The sequence below is a fragment of the Chionomys nivalis genome, chromosome X (genome assembly GCF_950005125.1).
Source record: "Chionomys nivalis chromosome X, mChiNiv1.1, whole genome shotgun sequence".
Lineage (NCBI taxonomy): Eukaryota > Metazoa > Chordata > Mammalia > Rodentia > Cricetidae > Chionomys > Chionomys nivalis.
This window is the reverse complement of record NC_080112.1, coordinates 25962909-25987521: the sequence shown is the minus strand read 5'-3', so window position 1 is coordinate 25987521 and position 24613 is coordinate 25962909. Positions and strand designations below refer to the sequence as shown.

Below are 24613 nucleotides of genomic sequence, written 5' to 3'. Positions count from 1 at the left end.
AGGACAACGCTGTGACTTGACCAAGATCGCAGGTCTAAGTCCCTCTGTGTGTTGTCTGCAAAGCAGCCGTAACAATGCGAACATCACAGAATTGTGGCTTTCAGCAATGTGTGCCACTTAGTGAGTCCTTCTGCGCCCCTACCCATTTTTGCAGAATGTTAATAGCTAGCATTTGGAGATACTTCTTGCGTACCATGATAGTGACTATTAACTCAGAAACTTCTCAACGCTTATCATCACTGTCATTTTGGCTGCCAGCAGCCACAGGCCTTATTAGTCCATAGCCATAGCCTTTATCTCGGACTAATCACCCGACTACGCTAGCTACGTCATCGCCAAGCGCAGCGCAGGAGTCCCCAAGATGTCCCTTCTGAACGTCCTCCTTCTTTGATTTGCTCTCGAATCAGTGCAAAGCACGACCGATGCCAGTCTGTAGGGCTCCTAAAACGACAGGCCTGGAACTGAGAACGGCAGTCATAGCAATCAGAACAATGGCGGCAGTGGATGGGGGTGGGGGAATTGGGTGGGGGGGCGCAGCGCTAGGGGCAGATCCGGGTCTCGAACCAGTGAGTCATGCTTTGCGCAGGCGCAGAACGATCCACGCCCATCTATTAGGTGAACTCGCGAGAGGTGTGGTGTGCGCCAGAGGCGTTGGAGGCGGACTAGATCCGCGCTGTGGGGTGGACGTGGGCGGGCAAATTAAAATGCTCAGCCCAATGGAAAAGAAGGGATCAGGTGCCCGGGGCCACACAGGTCGCCGGGAATTAGGCGGTGCGAGCCAAGGGCGGAGTTTGAGAAAGGGGCAGCGCTCAGTGAGTAGCGGGGGGGAATGGGGGCGGGGGGGGGGAGGGGGAGATTGGTCAGCTTTGATGGCCGTGTGGAAAGGGGGCGGAGGCTTGGAACTGGCGGAGGGAGCTTGGTTAAACGTTAGGCTCTGAGAAGGGGGTGGGGTCTAATGGATTCTGCTCGAAAGGGGCAGTCTTCTGAGCAGCGGGACGCGGTGAAAGGATCGGGTCGTGATCAGAAGGTGTGGAAGGTGCGGGTTCGGCCTTATAGGAGGTGGAGTTGAGTGAGTCTTTAAGGGTAGTGCCGAGGCCACCGCAGCCTGGCCTGGCAGTCTAGAAGGGTCTGTGATTGTCCGGGGAGATAGGCTGAAGAGGGCAGGTTGCGGAAGCCAAGCGTTCTGGGCGAGGACTAGAGGTATGAAAGGGCTTGGGAAGTAGATGGGTGGGGGGCGGTGATTGGAAAGGGCAGGTCTTAGAAGAGCCGGATTGAGCCTGGGATTACCTTGTTTAATGAAAAGGCAAGATGAGGAAGGAGAATCGTATAAAAGCAGCAAGGTCCAGGAGAACAGGAGACACCAGGTTTCCTCTGTGGCAGAAGATGGCCTTGAGGGGCGGGGTTTAGAAGGCACGGGTAGGGAACAGCGCGAAGGATGCGGTCTAGAATGGGGGCGGGGCCTGGAAAGGGTTAGAGATGTGGGGTCCTCTAGATACCCCAAGGACCTCATCACCAGCCTACACCCCTGCTAGAGCCGTTCCAGGAGCGAAGGCCCTTCAGCCATGACCTCCACCGGCCAAGATTCTTCTACCAGGCAGCGAAAGAGTAGGCACAATCCCCAGTCGCCCCCTCAGGACTCCAGCGCCACCTTGGTGAGGCTCCAGCCCGGCCCTGATGAGGGGGGAGGGAAAGCCAGCCAGCCATGTTCAGACTCTGATCTTTCTCTCTGATTGGCAGAAGCGAAGTGTTAAGAAGGGTACTGTATCCCACTCCAGCCCCAATCTAGCAGAGGTAAAGAAGAAAGGGAAAATGAAGAAGCTCAGCCAAACGGTTGAAGAAGACCTGATCGTGGGACTTCAAGGGCTGGTGAGAGAAGCCTGGCTACAGTTTAGCCTTCTTTACCAAACAAAACAATGCTTTTCCCCATCCTGGACAGTATGCAGTGTTTTCTCTGATTGGGGACCTGAATGAATCTGTGTTTCTTTCTTTGCCCCTACAGGATCTGGACCCTGAGACAAGAGTATTGGTTGGTACTGGATTGGTGTTTGATGAGCAACTAAATGACTTCCACTGCCTTTGGGATGACAGGTGAGGCTGGGACCTCCAGATTGTCCCCACAGTAGAAAATTTACACATTTGCCTCCCCTCCACCAAGCAAGAGTGAATCTGTTCTTATTCTGGCTCATAGTCTGGAGGCAGATGATTTAGGGAGGTGGGGATCATTCTTGAAAGAGTTTCGTTTTAAGCCAACACATCTATCGATGTGTCTGCTGTGTGCCAAGAGTTGGTGATGTATGTGAACAAAATACAAAAATCCCTTCTCAGCTGATTGGTGAGTATGAGGGGAGGTCATTAAACAGCCAACAACAGTGTTAAGGTTTTTTTTTTTTTTGGCTTTTCGAGACAGGGTTTCTCTGTGTAGTTCTGACTGTCCTTGAATTCGCTCTGTAAACCAGGCTGGCCTTGAACTCACAGAGATCCGCCTGCCTCTGCCTCCCAAGTGCTGGGATTAAAGACGTGCACCGTCACTGTCCAGCTAGCCTTAAATCTTTGGTGATTATCCTGTCTTAGCCTTCTGAATGCTGAGATGACAGGCATGAGTTACCTATCGCACTTGACTAGAAGTATTTATTAGAGGGCCCTAGACTAGTGTTAGCATGCAGAGTCACAGAGCCTCCCTTGAGAAAGAGACAGTTATACTGAAGTATACTTCTCATCTGCTCTACTTTCCAAAAGAATCTGCTTATTCCTTTTGGCTCTATGTTCAAAACATATTCGCTATCTGACTCTATTGATCGGTCCCCTGCTTCCAGTTTCCACATTGAAGCCTAAAAAATGTTTCAGATGATGTTCCCCTCCTTAAAATACTTCAAGGGCAGAGCATTGCTCTTAAGGTAAAGTCTGAATTCTTTATCCCGGCCTCTAAGATTCCACGTGATTTGGCTCCACGTCACCCTTTGTGACCTAGTCAGCCAGTCCTTATTTGCTTCAGTTCACTTCACCGACATTGGTCCTCTTGCTGTGCTTTCGGCATGCCAGACACCCTCTAGGCGTGGGTCTTTACCCTTGACTGATCCCTCTTTTAACTTTCACAACTGTTGAGATTCTCTTCCATCTGATCTTAGATATCTTACCAGCCTCTGTGATGGTCTGTTAATCATTGCACTAATATTTACAAATATAGTGGCTCTCTCCCCGATCCTGACCTAAAACTAACTCATGATGTCAAAAGCTTTCATTTATGGTCTCCATTTGTTGAGGAGCTAGGGATACAGCAGTAAACCAGACTGCCTTCAAAGTCAGTGTCAAGAAAAGTGTCAGAGCAGGGCTGTGCAGAATGACTGAGCTGGGAGGGAGAGGAATGTTTGAGGGGAAGGGGTGTTGCCATTTTTTTAATACAACAGCCAGGGAAGGGACTGCTGACATTTGAATAAAAATCCCGGGGGAGGGTCATTAAGGGAGTGTTCTAGACAAAAGAAATTGAAGTCTACGGACCTGACTGAAAGGTATGTGTTCAAACTGAAGATCAAGGAGACCATTACAGGTGAAATAAAGTGAAGGATGCGGCATGCGACAAGAAACAGGGTCAGAAAAAGGATGGGGACACGGTTTTTAGGACCTTCCAACTCTAATAAAGATTTTGGTTCCTACTGGGAATGGAGTAGGAGCTACAAAAGGGTTTTGACTTTTCACCACTGTCTGACTGCCATCTACAGAAGGGGCTGTTGGGGGAGGGCGTGTAGAGGTAGGGAGGTTCTTGAGACGGCTACGTGGCAGACAGCTCAGACTGGAGCTTCTGCTGGCGTGAATGGTAGTAGGGAGGAAAGTGTAAGACTTCAGAAATGACAAGAGGCAAGGCTAAATGGCACAGATAAGAGGTGAGCAGCTATGGGAGGTGAGCTGGGAGGTGTGGCTAAAGCAGACGTGGTTCCTAGTGTCTTACTTGGCTGGGTGGATTATATGACTGCATCTCCACCTCCCCAGTTTCCCTGAATGCCCTGAGCGGCTCCATGCCATCAAAGAGCAGCTGATCCTGGAGAGCCTGCTGGACCGCTGTGTGTCCTTTCAGGTGAAGGCCCCCAGCATGCGGGTGGTGGGCAGGGACCTGGCAACACCAAGGCATGGCCTGGGCTCTAGCCCCTTTATTCCTCATGTCTCCCCAGGCCCGGTTTGCTGAGAAGGAGGAGCTGATGTTGGTTCACAGGTGAAAACTTGGGAGCTTGGTAGGGTGGGAGGAGGATGCCCTCACCAGGACAGACTGAATGCTTTGGGAAAGAATCCCATAGGCTCTGTGGCCGGCCTTGGGCAAGTTCCTGAGCCTCTCTAAATCTGTTACTGCTCAAAAACCCAACTTCCAGCCAGGTGTGATGCTGCATGCCCATAATCTCATTACTTGGGATGTGAAGACAAGACAATTAGGAATTCAAGACAATCCTCAGCTATATAGCAGGTTCAATCTGGGTTACATGAGACCCTGTCTGAAAAAGCCTCTAACCACCCTAAAGAAAAGAAATCTCAGTTTTTCAGGAGGGTCAATATGTGTGCCAGGTACCTGACAATCTAAGATCCTAAGCCTGTGATAGGCTAGTGTTCTTATAATCTGGTTAGTTAATTGATGGTGAATGTCTGGCAGAGTGATCAGGAGGCTCCTAGGGGGCTGTAGGACCTCAAAGGAAGAGGCCTGATACAGTGTGGTTCACAGAAAACTAGCTTGGCAGAGAGTATCTGAGTTGAGCTCCAAGAGCCAAAAACGGGGATGAATCCAATGAAAATAAGAGCTGAGGTGGGCTAGAGGAGAAATAGGAACCGTGGCCTGCATCCCAACCAATCCCCTAGGTGGGCTGGAGGTCTGATTTGGCCAGAGGCCTGGTTTGTAGAAGGTATGGCTTGGGAGGGAACAGGGCTCTCAGACCTATCCCCTATCTTGTGTCCCCAGCCTGGAATACATTGATCTGATGGAAACAACCCAGTACATGAATGAAGGAGAACTTCGCATACTAGCAGGCACCTATGATTCCGTCTATCTGCATCCGGTATGCATGAGAACTGTGAGGTCAGGGTGGGGCAGCAATTCTGGGGTCTCCCATGTCTGTGCCAACTTCACTGTGGGAATAAAGCTAAGTAGATAGACCAGTCCTTTCTCATTTCTTCTCTTTGGCTCTCCACTGTCTCTAGAACTCATACTCATGTGCCTGCCTGGCCACAGGCTCTGTCCTCAGGCTGGTAGATGCGGTCCTAGGGGCTGAGATTCGGAATGGCATGGCCGTCATCAGGTAGGACTCTCAAGCATTTGACTTCTTACATTTTTATTTCATTTTATTTGTTTTTTTTTTTTTAAGACAAGGTTCCTATGTCTAACCCTGGCTGTCCTGGCACTCGCTCTGTAGACCAGGCTGACCTCAAACTCAGAGATCTGCCTGCTTCTGCCTCCCAAGTGCTGGGATTAAAGGTGTGCACCACTGATGCTTCTTACATTTAAAAATAATCTTTCTACCTAATGGTGCATGGAGGTAATACTTTTGAGGTGGAAGGATCAGGAATTCAAGGCTAGCTTGAACTACATTGTAAATTTGAGGCCAGCCTGGGCTACATAAGCTACTTTCTCAAAAAATAAAGTCCTTCTCTCAAATGTAAAATGTGTTAGCTCGGGTACTATGTCTTCATATGGTTGAAGAGTCAAATTGCATGAAGGGGAATTCAATAAAAATTCTCTCCTCTCTCCTATCCTTGGGGATGTGCTCCTGAAAGATAGTCATTGTAACCAGTAACTTCTGTGTCTTCTCACAGATAGTCTTGTGAGAAAGTAATAAGTATCATAGTTCACTGATTCACAGGTATGTGTTTCTTTTCTATCTGGAACATCTTGAAATCCAATGTAGCCAACAAACCGTGACATCTCAGATTTTAGTCAATAGCATTTTCTGTTTTGTTGTTGCCATGGAAAATCATAGAACATCTTGTCACAGCTGACTTTCTAGAACTGATAAAATGCAGAAGATGGCCTTTGTCCTTTCCATTCCTTTTTTAAAATCACCAATGGTAAAAAGCACACAGTGTGCTCCCTTCCAGACTGGAACTAGCTCTTGTAGACCAGGCTGGCCTCAAACTCACAGCGATCCACCTGCTTCTGCCTCCTGAATGCTGGGATTTAAGACGTGCGCCACTACTGCCCGGCTGAAAGCTTTCTCTTAACAATATGTGTTATACCTGAGTGAGATGCCATTGTGAAATATACTTTTTTGCGGGGGTGGGGGGAGAGTATTGAGACAGTTTCTCTGTGAAGCAGTCTTGGCTGTCCTGGAGTTTACTCTGTAGACCAGGCTGGCCTCGAACACGTAGAGATCCTCCTGCCTCTGCCTCTGCCTCCCAAGTGCTGGGATTAAACCACTGCCCAGTGGTGAAATATACTTTTTAAGTTAGGCATTCTCATGCTGTTGGGCATTTTGGTTTCAGTCATTTGCTGCTTCAAACTAATACCTTAGCAAATAACAGTGGACCATTTATGAACATAGCAATTTTTACTACATAGGTTTCACCTAAGGCCATGTAGCAAAATGGCTGGGTATGAGAAAATATGTGTGGACAACTTCATTTTTTATTTTTTGAGACAGGAGTTTGAGCTATATATTTTCTTGCTTCAATGTCTTTGAGTGCTAGTATTACAAGCACGTGCCACAATACCAAATGGGTGCATGGCTATATTCTCTTTGTTTCTTTCTCTTTTTTTGAGAGTCTCACTGTATTGTTTTGTTTTGTTTTCCAGACAGGGTTTCTCTGTGTAGGGTTTCTCTTTGTCCTAGAACCGGCTCTGTGTAGACCAGGCTGCCCTCGAACTCACAGAGATCAGCCTGCTTCTGCCTCCAAAGTGCTGGGATTAAAGGTGTGTGCCACCAGTGCCTGGCATATGGGTACATTTTAATGGTTATTTTTAAATCTTTTTTGGTGAGAGCATTGGATTGGGGGTTGTGAAGCTTCAGAAGCCACAGTTACTCAGTTGCTGGCAGATTCACAGAATCTATGCTGAAAGAATTGGGAGTGCGGGAGGAAGACTCCCAAACCTGTAGCCTTCCCTTTTCTGCTTAGGCCTCCTGGACACCATGCCCAGCGCAGTCTTATGGATGGGTACTGCATGTTCAACCATGTGGCTGTGGCTGCCCGCTATGCTCAAAAGAAGCACCGCATTCAGAGGTCAGCACCAAATGACAGATGGAATTGGGGCACCATGGTCTAGGCTGTTCCTCCATATTTCACTTGATCCCCTGTACAAAACTCCCCTCTTTCCTGCTCACAGGGTTCTGATCGTGGATTGGGATGTGCACCATGGTCAAGGAACGCAGTTCACCTTTGACCAGGACCCCAGGTATATCCCAAGTCCCACCCTAAATACTGGACTCCTGGCTACTTGTTAGGCCCAGTCATAGGTGTTAGGAAGAAGGGAAGGGCATTCATGTTCTTTAGTTGGCCGGGACTGAGGAAATGCGCTGCTTTCTGGTTGTCTGCTATCTCCTAATTTTACTCTGAAGCAAGAACTGTGGAGTTCCCATTTTACAGATGGTGAAACTGAACCTTACAGGTTACAATGTCGTGCAGAGAAGTGAAAGAGGTGGGGTTTGAATTATAAGTATTTGGAGATCTTGTTTAACAATTTACCCCCGAGGGCTGGAGAGATGGTTCAGAGGTTAAGAGCATTGCCTGCTCTTCCAAAGGTCCTGAGTTCAATTCCCAGCAATCACGTGGTGGCTCACAACCATCTGGAATGGGTTCTGGTGCCTTCTGGCCTGCAGGCATACACGCAGACAGAATATTGTATACATAATAAATAAATATAAAAAAAAAAAACAATTTACCCCCGAGCTGGAGTGGACCTCAAATTAATACTTCGTTTGTTTTCAATTATGACAGTACTTCAAACTGTTCTTTACGGTTAAATAGGAGGCTGGCAAGATGGCTCAGCAGGTAAAGGTGCTTGCCTGAGAACCTGAGTTTGATCCCCAGGACCTACATGGTGGAAAGACAGAAAACCAACTCCTGCAAATTGACCTCTGACCTGTATATACATACCATAGCATACACACACACACACACATACACATAAAATAAGTTGACACTTTAGGTTTTAGCCTCATAGATTTTTATGCATATGTAAATAGTCACCTTTATTAATAATATACTACCAATGTGATAATTCTCCACATGTTCATTGGCAACTTTATTTCATCTCACTATTGGGGATACATTTACCATGTTGGTGCTACAAAGCATCTTATTCTTTGTAGATTATTTCATGGCATGGTTGTATTTCTGGTCAGTTAATCCTGGGACATTCAAGAAACTTCCCAGTTTTTGCTAGTATAAACAATTCTACTATGAATAGTATTAAAAATATATAATTTATATCTTTAGGTATATCTGCATAATGAATTTCTAATAGTGAATTGCTGAGTCAGGCAGATCAACATGCTTTAAGGTCTGGTACATACTGCCAAACTTTACTCCAGAAGGGTACCAGTTTATCCTCCTAGAGAAAATAATTAAGTCCTTGCCACTAGGGAGTATTATATTGTAAGTAGTAGTTCTTTTATGTGGCCTTCCATCCAACTTATTACATTACTTGTGCTCTTGTGGTCCTTGGTCCTATCTAGATGCTTTTTTCTTTACTTTCTTTTTTGCTTTACTATTTTCCAGCACTTGGTGCTGATGATAATTGTATTTTTTGCTTCTTTTTGAGTTACCTGTTTTGCTCTCTGAAAGGCTTTCGGTTCTTCTCTTTTTCCCATATAGTATCCCACATGAACTCTAGGTCCTGTTAACTTCTCTTTAGCAGTGGGTTGGTATTTTACATCTGCAGTCTTACACCTTCTGTCTTTGCACATGTTCTTTTTTTTTTAATATTTATTTATTATGTATACAATATTCTGTCTGTGTGTCTGCAGCCAGAAGAGGGCATCAGATCTCATTTCAGATGGTTGTGAGCCACCATGTGGTTGCTGGGAATTGAACTCAGGACCTTTGGAAGAGCAGGCAGTGCTCTTAACCTCTGAGCCATCTCTCCAGCCCCTTTGCACATGTTCTTATATTAGATCTTTGATAATTATTTTCTCTGTTCTCTCAGACTCCTATTAGATGTTAAACCTCCTGGCTTGATCCTTTATGAAATTTTGTTTTGCTTTGATTTGACTTTTTTTTTGAGACTTGTCTAGCTCAGACTGGCCTCTAACTCTGTATATAGCTAAGGATGACCTATTGTTTTTAAGTGGGGGCAGGAGCCATTTGATAGTCCAGAGCCAGGGCAAGTATGTAGCTGTCTGGGATAATTGTCCCTTCCCCTCTGCCCATGAAGGCTACATGCTGACAACAGGTCTCAACTCTGCCTCTCGCACATGGCTGCCAGGGAGCCCAAGACCTTTGCCACATCTGCCCCTCTAAATGGATCTCTTTTGTGTCTCTGCTACATAGTTTCATCTAATCCACTTTATTCTTAGAGTTGTAACTTGATTTTTATTTCTCTACTCTGCCTTTTCAGTTCTGACTTCCTGCTCTAAACCCTCAATCCTAAGGGATTGTCTGGACTTTATTGTGTTGAACTCTTGATTCTCCTGCCTCCACCTTCTGAGTGCTGGGATTATACCAGGTGCCACCAGGCCTAGTTTATATGACACTAGAGATTGAACCTAGGGTTTCGTGCATGTTAGGCAAGCATTCTACCAACTGAGCTACCAACATCCACAGCCCTGTGTGGCTTTTTAAAAATAAATCTTTTTTAATTTATGTGTATGGCTATTTGACCTGCATGTATGTCTGCACCAGCGCCAAAAGAGGGCGCTGAATCCCTTGAAACTTGATTTACAACTATGAGCTGCCATGTATGCTGAGAATCAAATGCAGGTCCTTTAGAAGAACAAAAATCCTCTTAATTGCTGACATCCCTCCTCCCCTATACGGCTTATTTCATGTTTTCTATCTCTTTTTACTTTTGCTCAGTGTCCTGAGAGATGGCCTCAACTCTGTTTGTAAATCCTCCCTCTGAATTATGTACTCTTGGTTTTTTTTCTTTTGAGATAGGGTCTTACTGTGTAGCCCAAACTGGCTTTGATTCTTATTCTCTATAGTCCAGGCTGGCCTCCAACTTGAGATCCTCCTCTCTCAGCCTACTAAGTGCTAAAACTGCAGACATGTGCCAACCTCTCTAGCTAGACATTCCTTTGATCAGCACAAGCATTTTGTTTCTCGCTTGTTCTTATACCCTCTCTTTGCTGAGCTTGTTTTTATAGAATAAGAATTAGAAGTGGGCGGTGGTGGCACGCCTTTAATCCCAGGACTCAGGAGACACAGGCAGGAGGATCTCTGTGAGTTTTATAAAGTGAGGTCCAGGACCACTGGGACTGTTCAAAAGAGAACCCCTGTCTCAAGCAAACAAAAAAAGAAAAGAAAAGGAAAAAAAAAGAAAGAGAAAGTAATCCCAGCACTCGGGAGGCAGAGGCAGGCGGATCTCTGTGAGGTCGAGGCCAGCCTGGTCTACAAGAGCTAGTTCCAGGACCAGAACCAAAAAAGTTATGGAGAAACCCTGTCTCAAAAATAAAAAAAAAAAAATTTTTTAAAAAAAGAAAGAGAAAGAAAGAAAGAACTAATTAGAAGTGCCCTAAACATTCTACGTCCTTCCATTCCATATTGTTATGTCTCTTCATTCTGAGGCTAACTGAATTGTCTTCATGGTTCTTTTTTTTTTTTATATCAGTGCCTTTCCTCAAATGTATACTTTTGGCTATTTATACCTTAAATTTAAGGGCTGTTCTTGGGGCCATCATGAGATTACTGTGCTGTGCTATTTATGGGTCTGTGTTCCTAAAAAGCATTTCCCCAGAATGGAAACAGAGGATGTCTGTTGATACAGATCTCAGGTTTAGGGACTGCGGGAAAAGATCCAAGCACTAGGTTGCAGTTTGCAAATACCAGGAAAAAAATAATGTCTTTTTTGGGTGGAAAGAGGGCATACATCTTTGATTTAATTTTATTTTTATTGTGTATGCCTAAGTGCATGTATGTGTGCCATGAGTATGCATGACTCTGCAGATGTAAGAAGAGGGAGTCAGATCCCCTGGAACTGGAGTTAATAAAGGTGGTTGTGAGCTTCCATGTGGGTGTTTGGAACCGAACCAGGGTCCTCTACAAGAGCAGTAAGTGCTCTTAAGCAACATCTCTTTTTTTAATCCGTCAGCCTTGATAAAGGTATGCGTCACATCCCTTGGATCTGGAGTTACAGATAGGTGTGAGCCACCCACCATGTGGTTGCTGGGAATTGAACTCAGGACCTCTGGAAGAGCAGCCAGTGCTCTTAACCTCTGAGCCATCTCTTCAGCTCCTCACTTATTTTTCTAATCTAATCTCTGGCTCCTTCTGTCATCTCTACTATTTTAATAATTAACTAATTTTCCTGTTTTTATCTTCTTAAGTTTTGTATTCTTTATTTTGTTTTTGTGGCTTCCTGGATTAAATGCTTCAACATTAATAAATTCATTGGCCATTTTTTCATCCATATCTACACCTACTACTCTACTCCTATTTTATTTCTGCATAAATTCTAGAATGCATCTTTTAATTAGCGATTATTTTTTAGAAAAGGTATAGCTCAGTGGTAGAACGGTTTTATACAGTTTAGATTTGGGTTCTATCCCTAGCATTTTTTTAAAAAGCATTAACCTCAGTATCATGTCTGAGAAACTGAGCCTTGGCTGTCCTGGCACTCACTTTGTAGACCAGGTTGGCCTTGAATTTACAGAGATCTGCCTGCTTCTGCTTCCCAAGCACTGGGATTAAAGGCTGTTTTTCTGTTCTCTGAGGGGGGTTCTTGTGGAGTTGGGTTTCTTCAGGTCTTTGCTTATTTACCCCTGGGGGCACTTACTCTCCAGTAGCGTTCTCTTTCTTCCCTGCTCAGTACTTTGCTGAATGTTTAAAGTCAATATTTACCTGTCAGTGTCAGGAATTTTAAAATAATACAATTAAAGGCTAGAGAGAAGCTCAGTGGCTAAGAGTACTGCTTGCTCTTCCTAAGGACCTAGGTTCTAGTCCCAGCACCACATGGCAGTTCCTGTCTGGAACTTCAATTTGAGGAGACCAGTTGCCTTTTTCATCTCCACAGGCACCGGGCACATACATGGTATACACAGACATACAAGAAAGCCAAACACATAAAATAGTACAATTAAACAAACAAAACCAAATAATCCAGACTGGGCATGGTGGTTCTCCATGAGTTCAAGACCAGCCTTGTCTGTGTAGCAAGTTGCAAAACAGCCAGAGCTATATAGTAGAGATCCTGTATCAAAACCAAAACAAAAAATCCTCCTCTACCCACTCAGACCAGAGGTGCTTTGTGTTCTTGTTCTCTCCTCCATTACATCCCTACTGCAGTTTCCCCTCCATCCACTCCTCTCTATCCCCCCCCCCCAGACCTCCCCTCTCCCCTAGATCCACTGCTCCTCAGTTTCCTTTCGGAAAAGAGCAGGATTCCCAGGGCTGTCATCCGAACACAGTAAGATGAGGCACAAACCTTCAGATTAGGGCTGAACAAGGCAACCCCATAGGAGGAAAAGGGTCCCATAAGCAGGCAAAAAAGTTAGAGACACCCTCTATTCCTCCTAAGAGTCCTACCAAAAACTCCAAGCTAAACAACCACAGAGAACCAAGCATAGACCCATGCAGCCAGGTTCACTGATGGTTGCCTCAGGACTAAAGCTTCTTATGGGGCTTTCATTCCCCAATTCCAAGATACTTTTCTCCAATTTTAAGTATCATTTTCTATTTTTAAATTCCATAGCTATATTATTAGCATATGAAGATGTCTTTCTTGAATTAGTCTAGATTCTCTGCTCACTACTATTTCATTTCCTATAGAAAGGCGGGGGATGCTGCCCCAGACTCCTAGAACAAGGCAGGGTGTAGCTGATCAGATAGATGGTAACAGGACAGACAGATGGACAGATAAATGATAGATACTCATTTTGTCTTCCCCTCACGCCCTCTGTGTACTTTCTGTTGGGATATGACCATCATGTTCTTTTAGTGTCAACCTGAATATCATGCCTTTTTAAGCTAGACTCTGTTCTTCATGTCTTTTTATTTATTTTTATTTTATGTGCATTGGTGTTTTGGCTGCACATAAATCTGTGTGTGAGGTTGCCATGTGGGTGCTGGGAATTGAGCCCAGGTCCTCTGGAAGAGCAGCCAGTGTTCTTTACCTCTGAGCCATCCGTCCAGCCCCCTCATCATGCGTTTCTACCCAGAACTTGTACATGTGTCTTGTCAGTTTGCACCTGCAGGTTTTATCAGTCAGAACATTTCCAACATCAGTTTTGTGTGTTGGTCCTTCTCGCCCCTGTGGGCACTTTCTCACCTATGAAATAGCAGTAGTAGCCGGGCGGTGGTGGTGCACGCCTTTAATCCCAGCACTCGGGAGGCAGAGGCAGGCGGATCTCTGTGAGTTCGAGGCCAGCCTGGTCTAGAAGAGCTAGTTCCAGGACAGGAACCAAAAAGCTACAGAGAAACCCTGTCTCGAAAATCCAAAAAAAAAAAAAAAAAAAAGAAAGAAAGAAATAGCAGTAGTAGAGGTGACTTTGTGACATATTAAGGAAAAAGGACTGTCCTCACTGACTTCTTGACAGCATCCTTCACTTTAGCTCCACACACAAAACCAAGCCCCATCTTTCCTCATTCCTGGCCTCTGCATCTCTCCAACTCTTTCATTGGAATCACTAGGTTCCCCAGCATGGACTTGAGGCTCTTTACAGCCCAAGCTGGCTTCTGCAAATAAGGTCCCCCAAGACTCCTATGGACCTCCAGTGCCATTATTACCTTGGGATAACACTGGGGGGAGCAATGAGAAAACATGACCTAGAGTTTCTCACAGGGTCATCATTGCCCAGGTTCTTGGGTCAACTCAGTAGCTCTTGAGACCTTGGACTTGAGTCTGAAATCGGGTGGACACTGGAGAGGCAGCAGTATTTAGTGACAGGAGGGTTCTGGTGGGAGGTCAATGAGTATGTAGAAAAAATGGGCAAAACCCTGGGGGAGGAGTAATGAATGGGAAAGTGAATAAATTGGTGAATGAATAGAAGGGTAAATGAATAGAAGAATTGAGAGTATAGATTGGGAACTGGAAAAACTTATGAGAGGGACTGAATGGAGTAGTTGGTAAAAGCAGCTTGTTGAATAAATCCCTGCAGCTGTAGGTTGGGAGCCTTAAGTTTGTCTTTTTCAATTCCTTTATTTTTTTTTCTATGCTGGGGGCTGAGTTAACACATGCTATGCAACCCCTCAACATTTCTTTTCTTTGCCTCTAGTGTCCTTTATTTCTCCATCCACCGATATGAACAGGGTCGGTTCTGGCCCCACCTTAAAGCTTCTAACTGGTCCACAGTAGGTTTAGGCCAAGGCCAAGGATATACCATCAATGTACCTTGGAACCAGGTCAGTGTCTTCCCACCGGAAGTGAGCCTAGTGCTGCCCTCCCACGGGCTCAAGAAAGGTGACTGTCATAGCATGTTTCTGTGTCTGCAGGTGGGGATGCGGGACACTGACTACATTGCTGCTTTCCTGCACATCCTGATGCCAGTTGCCTTTGAGGTCTTGGAGAGCCAGGAAATTTGGGGGTGAGGGGCAACACTGAGGGGTGATGTTCTATGAAGGCAGGTGTTCTCACATAGTGTGTTCTTCTCCTCAGTTTCAGCCTCAGTTGGTCCTGGTGGCTGCTGGATATGATGCCCTCCAAGGAGACCCCAAGGTAAGGCAGGTTCTCTGGGGTATTCTCAGGTTCAAAGGAGAGTATTCTGAGCTTCATGTTCCCGTAGGGAGAGATGGCTGCCACTCCAGCAGGATTTGCCCACCTGACCCATTTGCTCATGGGTCTGGCAGGAGGCAGGTTGATTCTGTCCCTGGAGGTAAGTAACTCACTTTTATCTAACGCTGTAGATAAAAGGCTTAGAATTTTTATATTATTTTTTGTATATACACATACATACACTAAGCCACGGGTACTGTGAGTGGTGGTCTGAAGACAATTTGGGAGTTGGTTCTCTCCTTCGACCACGTAGATTCTTTTTGGGGATTGAACTCAGGTTATCAGGTTTGGTAGCAAGCCCTCTTGTCCTCTGATCCATCTCACTGGCCCACTTGAAGGCCTAAGAACAGATCTTTTGAACCTTGGGGATGGAGTTAAAAGGTAGAATGCTTATCTGATATATGCAAGGGGTTCCATTCTCAGAACCACTAAGAACAAAACAAGAACTTTGTGTATATAAGAAGTCCCTGGGGCCAGGCGATGGTGGTGCACGCCTTTAATCCCAGCACTCGGGAGGCAGAGGCAGGCGGATCTCCGTGAGTTCGAGACCAGCCTGGTCTACAGAGCTAGTTCCAGGACAGGCTCCAAAACCACAGAGAAACCCTGTCTCGAAAAACCAAAACAAAAAAGAAGTCCCTGGGGGCCGAAGAGATGCCTAGTAGTGAGAGCACTTGTTGTTCTTCAATATAGGACCTGGGTTCGATTCCCAGCATGGTGGCTTGCTGGGAATCCATAACTCCAGTTCCAGGAGATCTAACAGCCACACACATACACATATACAGGCTACACATTCATAATCATAAAGCAAAGAATTGATTTTTTTAAAAAAAATTTAATGGGATTATTTTGGTAAAGTTGTTCCTTGCTCAGCCTTACTACTTCATACGTCTTTGTGTCTCTATAATCACTTTACATCACTGTCCCATGAATCAAATGATGTTACCCTTGAAATTTTGTGTCACTTCACATAGTACGCGCCCAAATATTGTTAACTGTTATCAATATCCTTCCCTGGTAATATCTGACCCTCTGCTTGCCTCCCCCAATAACTCCTTCCCCAGGGTGGCTATAACCTCCATGCCCTGGCTAAGGGTGTTAGTGCATCACTCCACACCCTTCTTGGAGACCCTTGCCCCATGCTGGAGTCCCCTGGTGTACCTTGTGCAAGGTGAGCCTGGGAAAATGGGAAAGGAGAGCCCTTATTGCCTGCCTGGGAGCCATTTAATCACATTTCTGCTTCTCCCACCCCCAGTGCCCAGACTTCGATCTCCTGCACTCTAGAAGCCCATGAACCCTTCTGGGAGTTCCTTGTGAGATCAGGTGGGGAATGGGCACCATTAGCATCAGACATGGAATGAGCTATTGGGGCTATTCTCTTCCAGATTTCCTCTTGCTTTCCTGAGTTGCCTTGGTGGGGAGGGCTGTATGGGTTTTAGGCCTTGTCTGGGGCACATTTGTCTCGGAATATGATGGGATCCAGATTCAGGAAGTAGGGTGATCTGAGCCCCTCTTTCTAGTCGAGCCCCAGGAGGAAGATGAAGTGGAGGAAGACAAGGTAGAAGAGGAAGATGAGGGCCGCTGGGAGGCTGCTACGCTGCCACTGGATACATGTAGATGGCCAGTGCTGCAGGATCGCACTGGGCTGGTCTATGATGAAAAAATGATGAGTCACTGCAACCTATGGGACAAGTATGTCATCAGAGGCCTGGGTTAAGTGGTCGTTGGATCACTCACCTCAGTCACTAAACCCCTGTCCCCCCCCCCACTACTAGTCATCATCCTGAGACACCTCAGCGCATCTTACGGATCATGTGCTACTTGGAGGAGCTGGGCCTTGCAGCACGCTGCCTCATCCTACCTGTGCGGCCTGCCATGGATGCTGAGCTTCTTACTTGCCATAGGTCAGACCCTGTGCTGGGGTGGACCAGATGTAGGACTACAGGGAAGTTCTAGGAGTAGGGCCTAGGGCTCTCCTCCAAGGTGGGTAGAGCTACTGCTCACCTAGAGAGGTCCAAATTCTTATCTGGGGATATGCTTGTGGCTAGTTGTTCCTCTGTCTCTCCAGTGCCGAGTACGTGGAGCGGATGCGGGCCACAGAAAAGATGAAAACCCGGGAGCTGCACCGCGAAGGTTCCAGCTTTGACTCCATCTACATCTGCCCCAGCACCTTTACCTGCGCACAGCTTGCCACGGGCGCTGCCTGCCGCCTGGTGGAAGCTGTGCTTTCAGGAGAGGTGCGTTTTCTCTGGAGCCAGTGCAGTTGGACTGAAGAAATGAGGTCCTGATATCAGGTCCTGAGGAAATAGAGAGGACCACCTACCCCTACTTAGGAGGACAGAGGCAGTGGGAGAGGCGCACCCCGAGAAGACAGGAGAAAGGGAAGGGAGGAACAGAAAGGACAAGAGTGAGGGCCAGAAATCCAGTCTCGCTCCTCTCCCTCTGCAGGTTTTGAATGGCATTGCAATAGTACGCCCTCCAGGACACCATGCAGAGCAGGATGCTGCTTGTGGTTTCTGCTTTTTCAACTCTGTCGCTGTAGCTGCTCGCCATGCCCAAGTCATTGCCGGACGTGCCCTGCGGTAAGGGCTCTCCAGAGACCCCAAAGCCTGATCTTGGAAGAAATCTGGACACTGCTTTCCCATTCAGTCTTACTTGGCAGATCCATGGTACAGCCCAGAAGCTTTCATAGAAACAAGCAAGGGTCCACTGGGTAGCACTTGACCACAGACGGGACAGGAGGCTTATGTTAGTATAACCAGCTCATTCATTCATTTAGATCGTAATAGAATAGGATCCAGGATATTACAACAACATTCCTGAGCCTTGACAGATCATTCTAACAGAACCCAAGCCTAGGCTCCCAGGGCTTACTCCAAAAGACTTAGGGTTTGGCATGTGACGTTAGCCAACCAGACCTGGAGTTCTGTTCTTTAGTCAGTCCTCAGAAGTGTCTAGGATCTAGCCTCAAGTACTTGTTTCTGCCCATAGTAAAGCCCTTTACTATGTCAGTGCTTTCTTAAGATACTCATAGTCCTGCTACTTGGTAACAAATGCTTCTGAAGACCCCTGGAATCTAGCTAGCCAGAGCCCTCCTTCTCCTAGGGCTAAATGTCCTAGACTGCTAAAAGGAGCTGTTTCCCTCCCTAGGATCCTGATTGTAGACTGGGATGTTCACCATGGTAATGGAACTCAGCACATGTTTGAGGATGACCCCAGGTGAGGGATGGGACAATGAGCGGGAGTGTGCTGTGGGAGGGTGCTGAACCATCCTTTTAAGGCTGTTTAGAGTCCTTAGCTTGTCACGGCCGCCTTCTCATTTTATTCTCTCCCTGGCAGTGTATTATACATGTCCCTGCACCGGTATGACCGTGGCACTTTCTTCCCCATGGGGGATGAGGGTGCCAGCAGCCAAGTAGGCCGAGCCGCAGGTACAGGCTTCACTGTCAATGTGCCCTGGAATGGACCTCGCATGGGTGATGGTGACTACCTGACTGCCTGGCTTCGTCTGGTACTTCCCATTGCCTATGAAGTAAGGCTCTGGTCATTATGTGACATCTGTGTAGGTAGCAGCACTATCTGCCTCCTCAGCATGTGTGTTTGACTACCAGATCATATGTTGGCTGTTGGGACAGGGGTGGCAGTGATGTCCTTATATATCTTTCTGACCATGCACATATGACTGTGTAAGTACTCTCTATATAACGTTTTATATGTGAGCAGCTGTCTTGGCTGTATGTATATATATATGTGTGTGTGCCTTCTGGATGTCTGCCATCATGAGTGCATGGTTGTAAGGGCATCCATAAGGGATGCTGTCTCTGTGGAACTGTGTGTACAAGGGAGGCAGGAGATGAATACGTGTGTAATGTTGCTCAGTGACTCTTTATGTGATATGTGTGATGCTGTATGCCACTGAATGCTGCTGCATTATGCTAGCCTGAGAGAGACGCTTTGAATGTGGGAGGCTGGACAGAGATCATCATCCCTGTCTGTTGGACTGGGTCTGGATGTCTCTGTTGGGTCTCTGAGTGCTCTGACTCAGGGGTGGCCTAGCTGTGTGTGAACTGGAGGCAGGACCAATGGCATATGTGTGACTGACTCCATGAGGACGCAACTCTGCAAGTCTGGGCGCAGGAGTGTGCTTTTAGATTTGCATGCATATGGCTGTGCTCAGGGGGCAGAGACTACCCTTTGTGTCTGTGCAACTATGTGCGAGTGATTGCTTCCTGTGACCATGAACAGGGCGTGTCTGACCATTCTAATTGTAGTGACTGTGCTGTACATCATTGTGCCTATGCAGAGGTGGCCGTGTCTTATTGTCCCCATGAGAAACCGAGTATATGTGTGTGCCTGATATGATTTGCAGCCCTGCCAGTGTGGGACTGTAAGATTGCGAGTGGGGGTGTATGACATTTGTGTTAGTATATATTATTTGTAGAAAAGCCTGCATCATGTACCTGTGTGTCCCATATTTGACCCTTGTGTGTGTGAGAGAGGACATGTCTCTGTCTCTCCGTTTCTCTTGTCACTATCTCTTGCCATCTGAGTTTCAATGTTTCTTTGTCTCTGTGATCCATATCTATCTCATGACTCTACCTCATGCCCCCTTCTGTCAATTTATGGTGTTTACAATATCTTTTTTCAAAACTTTTACTTCTATTATGTGTTTGGATGTTTTGCCTGCATATATATTTATGTATCACATGCATGCCTGGTACCCATGGAAGCCAGAAAAGGACAGCAAAGTTACAGACAGTTGTGAGCTGCCGTGTGGGTGCTGGGAATTGAACCCTAGTACTCTAGAAGAGCAGGCAGCTCTCTTAACCTCTGAGCCATCTCTCCAGCCTCTGTCTCCCAAGATTGTGACAGGCTGGCCATGTCTGTTTCTGCTGGGTTCTCTGTCTTCCACTCCTTATTTTCAGATCTCTGTGCTCACATCCTCTAGTTTAGAACCTGCATTTTCATGCCTTCATTTGCCCTCATTCTCATCACTTACTGCCTACCTAAGCTTTATGCCCATGTTTCTCTTCTCTGATTACTGCAGTTTAACCCGGAACTCGTACTGGTTTCCGCTGGCTTTGATGCTGCACAAGGGGACCCACTGGGTGGCTGCCAAGTGACGCCTGAGGGTTATGCCCACCTTACTCACCTACTGATGGGCCTTGCCAATGGCCGCATTATCCTCATCCTCGAGGTAACTCTCTTGATCCCTCTTCCCAGGATGGGAGGGCAGTTTGGAAAAGTTGACTTTGTTGGTCTTTCAAGTTTGCTTGGCAAAACAGTACTGTGAGGCAGTCTGTTTAGCTCATTTTCTTCTCAAGGTCAGGGGATCTAGCTGGCTGTGATGGCACATACCTATAATCCCAGCATTTGGGAGGAGGAGGCAGGAGGATGGGGTCATCCTCAGGTACATATCAAGTTTGAGGCCAGCCTGCGCTCCATGAAACCCTGTTTCAAAAGCCTTACCCCCCCCAAAAAAAAAAACAAATCAGAGAATTGAGTGGAATAGTAACTAGTCTGAGGTCACACATTTAATAAGCATTAAATGCTTAAGCATTTGATTGAGACTTAAGCATTTGCCTCTGGGGGGCTGCTGTTCCCCACATATGAATTGCTCCTAACATGGTAGAGAGACAGAGTAAATTCACTGACCTTTTATAAGTGACTGGTGCCTCCAGCCTTGTTCCTGGGTTTCCTGATCTACAGATGGGGCCGTCTAAGTAAGGTGGCATTCCTGGCAACCAGTGTGTGCTGGAAAGATGCTCTGTCATCTACTGTTACATCTTTTTGACATTAACTTAACCTTCTCAGCAAACTTGGGTGCCGTTTTTGTAGATGAAGCCAGTAAGTCCCAGAGAATCTAACTAGCTTATGCATTGTCCCACTTAGGTTTGCACAGTATTTCTTATGGAAGGTTAAGGATGTTGGTTAGGAACAAGAGCTAGGAACAGAAAGAGCTGGTGCTTGTCTGGCATGTACCAAAGGCCTAGGCGCAATTCCTTGGTCACACCCACAACAACACAAACTATTTGGTGAGCCCAGGTTCAAATACCAGCCCTGCTTCTTCAATTGCTGGGACCTCAAACAAGTCGTCTAACTGTGCTAGGCCTTGCTTCCCATATGTGTAAAACGAATAGAAGTTTGGGTCGAGCAGGAAGAAACTCAAGTTAGGGGATCACATAGAGAGAATATTAGTTGTTCCTGTCCCAGGTCACAACAGGGACTCTTTATGGATCTGCCATGTTCGTTTGTGTGGGTCAAATCTCTGCTATCTATGATGTGAGGTCAGAGGTTCCTGAACACTGTGAAGATAGGTATGGCATAAGGGCGCACTTCTGTATAGATTGAGCATCTGTCATTGTGAGGATTGTATTAACATACATAAAATATTTAAAATAGGGTCTAGCTCACAGCAAATAACAAATGTAAGCTATTGTTTATTAATACTGTTACTAGTATTGCTATTGTTGTCTTGCACTTGACAGCACAGTTTACATTCCCCAACAGCCACCTCACACAGTGAGTGCTGCCCAGCATACAAATGTGTGTTACACTCATTTTTCTCTGGTACCACCCTCTAGAACAAGGAGGAGAACAATTTGGAGAGCCAGGATATCTAACCCTCAATTCCCCGATGAACCCTCATTGAATCCTTCCCTCTCTTTTACAAAGGGTGGATACAACTTGGCATCCATCTCTGAATCTATGGCTGCCTGCACCCATTCCCTCCTTGGAGATCCACCACCCGCGCTTACCTCACTGCGACCTCCACAGCCAGGAGCCCTGGCCTCAATCACTGAGACCATCCAAGTCCATCGCAGATACTGGCGCAGTTTGCGGATGATGAGTGAGTGGCCAAATGGTAGGGCGCATGCCCTTAATCCCAGCACTTGGGGGACAAAAGCAGGCAAATCTCTGTGCATTCAAGGCCAGCTTGGTCTACAACCAAGGCTACATAGAGAAACCCTGTCTTGGAAAACTTAAAAAAGGGGGGGAAAAGGAAAGAAAAGAAAAAGCAGAATGAATGATAGCCAGGCGGTGGTGGTGCATATCTTTAATCCCAGCACTCCGGAGACAGAGGCAGACAGATCTCTGTGAGTTCAAGGCCAACCTGGGCTATAAGAGCTAGTTCCAGGACAGGCTCCAAAGCTACAGAGAAACCCTGTCTCGGAAAAAAAAAAAAAAAAAAAAAAAAAAAGAAAGAAAGAAAAAAGAAAAAGAAGAATGAAAGAAAATTGAAAATAATAAGGGAATTCAGAAAAGGGAGAGTAAAGGCAGGAGAGGGGTGGTATTCACACTCAAGTGTCTTTTCCATTATTCCAGAGATGGAAGACAAGGAAGAATGCCCCAGTTCTAAGCCTGTCATCAAGAAGCTGCCCAAAGCAACCAATCCTGTGTCAGCTAAGGGAACGGCCACACCTTCTGGAAAGGGTCCAGAAGCAGGCATGAGGAAGACTGCAGCAGCAGCATCTGCAAAAGAATCTCCGCTAGGCCATACTAAGTCAAAGACAGCTAAGGCCGTGCTTGCTCAGGGCCAGTCCTCAGAACAAGTTGCCAGAGGAGCTTCACTGGACCAGGCCACCTCAAAGGAGACTTCTGTGATAGGAACAACAATGGACCAGCATGCCTCAGCAGAAACCATAAAAAATACGCCTAACCAGAACACCGTCGATCCTGTGGGAGAAACTGAGCCAATCCGAACTCCCCAAGCCTCGTGCGCAGACAAGCAGACTACAGAAGCTTCCCCTGTGCAGGGAACCACAGCCCAGCAGTCCCCTGACCCAGTGAGCAATCTCAGTGGGCGTCTCAGCACTTTGAAACTAAACAGTGCAGCTCTGGTAAACTCTGCCATGCCTGGGAAGAGGGTGGGGGAGTGAGAACTGGGCATTCTCAAATATGTCTTTTCCTTCTGTTTCTAGGAGGTCTATGACTATGAGGCGGACCTTCTAGGAGAAGCAGCTGGAGGGCAGGACATGAACAGCTTGATGCTGACACAAGGATTTGGGAACTTTAATGCCCAGGTGAGCTCAGGTAGAGCCTGGGGTTCTAGCTGCTGCTTCTTGTCTATTCACGCCTCCAGATAGGAGCACGTGATGTATGTGGAGAGGTGAAATCTTTTCCTTACTCGGTTTTACCTACCCATTCTAGGATGTCTTTTATGCTGTGACTCCACTATCCTGGTGTCCCCACTTGGTGGCAGTATGCCCCATTCCTGCAGAAGGCCTGGATACGGCCCAACCATGTAAGACCTGTGGGACACTCCAGGAGAACTGGGTGTGTCTGACTTGCTATCAGGTATGGAGCAAAAGAAGGGAATTGATCGGGTAGAAGCTGGCTCAGCAGCGAACTTGAGCTGGTACGGCTCTCACACACACCCTTCCACCACAGGTGTACTGCAGTCGCTATGTCCATGCCCATATGGTCCACCACCATGAAGCCTCTGAGCACCCATTAGTCCTCAGCTGTGTTGACCTGTCTACCTGGTGTTATGTCTGCCAGGCTTATGTCCACCACCAGGTAAGCCTGGGAAGGGTGGTTAGCCCATGGACACCGGGCCCTGTCCCTCTCCACCTCATATCCCTTCTGTTATTTGGTAAGAGGAGAACACAGAGCCCTTTGCATGGCTGCCCCATGGGTATTGGCAGGGATCCGTAGTCTGTGAGATGCAGTAGCTAAGGGCTTCAGTGGTAACAGCCTCTTTGTGGTTACAATAGAGCCACCTTCACATTCACCTACCTTGTCCCTGCTTCTTCCTCAGGATCTCCAGGAAGTGAAGAGCGCTGCTCACCAGAGCAAGTTTGGGCAGGATATGCCCCACTCACACTAAGTCCCAGAACATGCTGCTGCCTTCTGAGGCCCCAGACAGCAGCTTAGTACACTGCAACCTGTACCTTGGATGAGGGTGGCCTCACTTGAACCCATCCTGAATATCCTTTGTACAGTGCTTACTTAAGTGCACATCCTTTTAAAAGGACTTATAATGTTCAGTTGTAAATCTGCCCCTGCTCACTGCCTGCTCGAGGAACATTACTGTTCTACCCCAGAAGGAAGGAGGGACAACTTAGTAGCCCTAAGAAGAAGCTGAAATCACAAGGATGACATGGAAGGGTACAACTGGCAGTTACAGCAGGCTTGCATATTTAATAAAGTTTAAGTTGTTACAAAACCTAAAGAAAGTTTTTTTTTTTTATTTTGAAAAACCCCTCATTCCCAGCCACCACAGCTGACGAAAAAGGGAGGGGAGAAGAAAGCGGTGGGGTGGAGGGATTGTCATCAAACGAACTGTCCATCCATCACCCCCCAAAAAAATCTAAAATTGAAGCAGGCAGCTAGATTGGCTTTATTGGAAATTAAATAATAGAATTCATGATAAAATGATTACCCACCACAGAATAGGAGTCTCACCAGGCATGGTGGTGACACAAGCCTTTTATCCCCAAATGGGAGTCAGAGGTAGGTAGAGTTCTGAGTTCAAGGCCAGCGTGGTCTACATAGCAGAGTTCTAGGTCAGTCAGAGCTACTGAAGACAAAGACAACTAAAGGGTCTCAGCCTGTCCCAGCTGAACTCTAGGGTGAGAAGACTGAAAACTGTCAGGAAGTAGTGTCAGTGTCACTGTGTCTGCTTGCCCATCACTCATTGACTTGCTGGGTGAGGGAAGATTCACTCTTAGATGTAGCAGTTATGAGTGGCATCCCGAGGGGAAGGAAGATGGCCGTGCCATTTACCAGAGTTGGATAACTGAAGGACTTTTCTGGACTTTAATTCCACATCTGAAAATT

The 24613-nt window shown here is 46.6% G+C and overlaps 1 protein-coding gene across 5 annotated transcripts; it reads left to right on the top strand.

Moving 5' to 3' along the window:
• Nucleotides 1-628: 628 nt before the first annotated feature.
• Hdac6 (histone deacetylase 6) lies at nucleotides 629-23995 on the top strand. 5 transcript variants are annotated; one of them, XM_057759963.1, is made up of 29 exons: nucleotides 629-812; nucleotides 1533-1652; nucleotides 1741-1866; nucleotides 2000-2088; nucleotides 3985-4069; nucleotides 4164-4204; nucleotides 4937-5033; nucleotides 5176-5273; nucleotides 7084-7188; nucleotides 7292-7360; nucleotides 14337-14463; nucleotides 14554-14619; nucleotides 14717-14776; nucleotides 14844-14933; nucleotides 15895-16001; nucleotides 16086-16153; nucleotides 16351-16522; nucleotides 16606-16734; nucleotides 16899-17067; nucleotides 17279-17412; nucleotides 17981-18049; nucleotides 18170-18362; nucleotides 19878-20027; nucleotides 21506-21680; nucleotides 22157-22671; nucleotides 22753-22854; nucleotides 22982-23128; nucleotides 23222-23350; nucleotides 23592-23995. In XM_057759963.1, exons 1-29 carry the CDS (start codon nucleotides 705-707, stop codon nucleotides 23658-23660), a joined length of 3609 nt encoding a protein of 1202 aa, XP_057615946.1. In that variant the 5' UTR covers nucleotides 629-704; the 3' UTR covers nucleotides 23661-23995. The 5 variants fall into 5 exon arrangements, with proteins under 5 accessions (XP_057615946.1, XP_057615945.1, XP_057615948.1 ...); XM_057759962.1 differs by having other exon boundaries at nucleotides 1738-1866; XM_057759965.1 differs by lacking the exon at nucleotides 629-812 and adding an exon at nucleotides 902-1027 and having other exon boundaries at nucleotides 1738-1866.
• The last annotated feature ends 618 nt before the right edge of the window (nucleotides 23996-24613 follow it).

Coding starts and splice junctions, on each gene's coding strand:
- Hdac6 (XM_057759962.1), top strand. CDS start 705: ATGCTCAGCCCAATGGAAAAGAAGGGATCAGGTGCCCGGGGCCACACA. Junction 7,189..7,291: donor AAGAAGCACCGCATTCAGAG/GTCAGCACCAAA, acceptor TCCTGCTCACAG/GGTTCTGATCGTGGATTGGG. Junction 14,934..15,894: donor GGTTGATTCTGTCCCTGGAG/GTAAGTAACTCA, acceptor CTCCTTCCCCAG/GGTGGCTATAACCTCCATGC.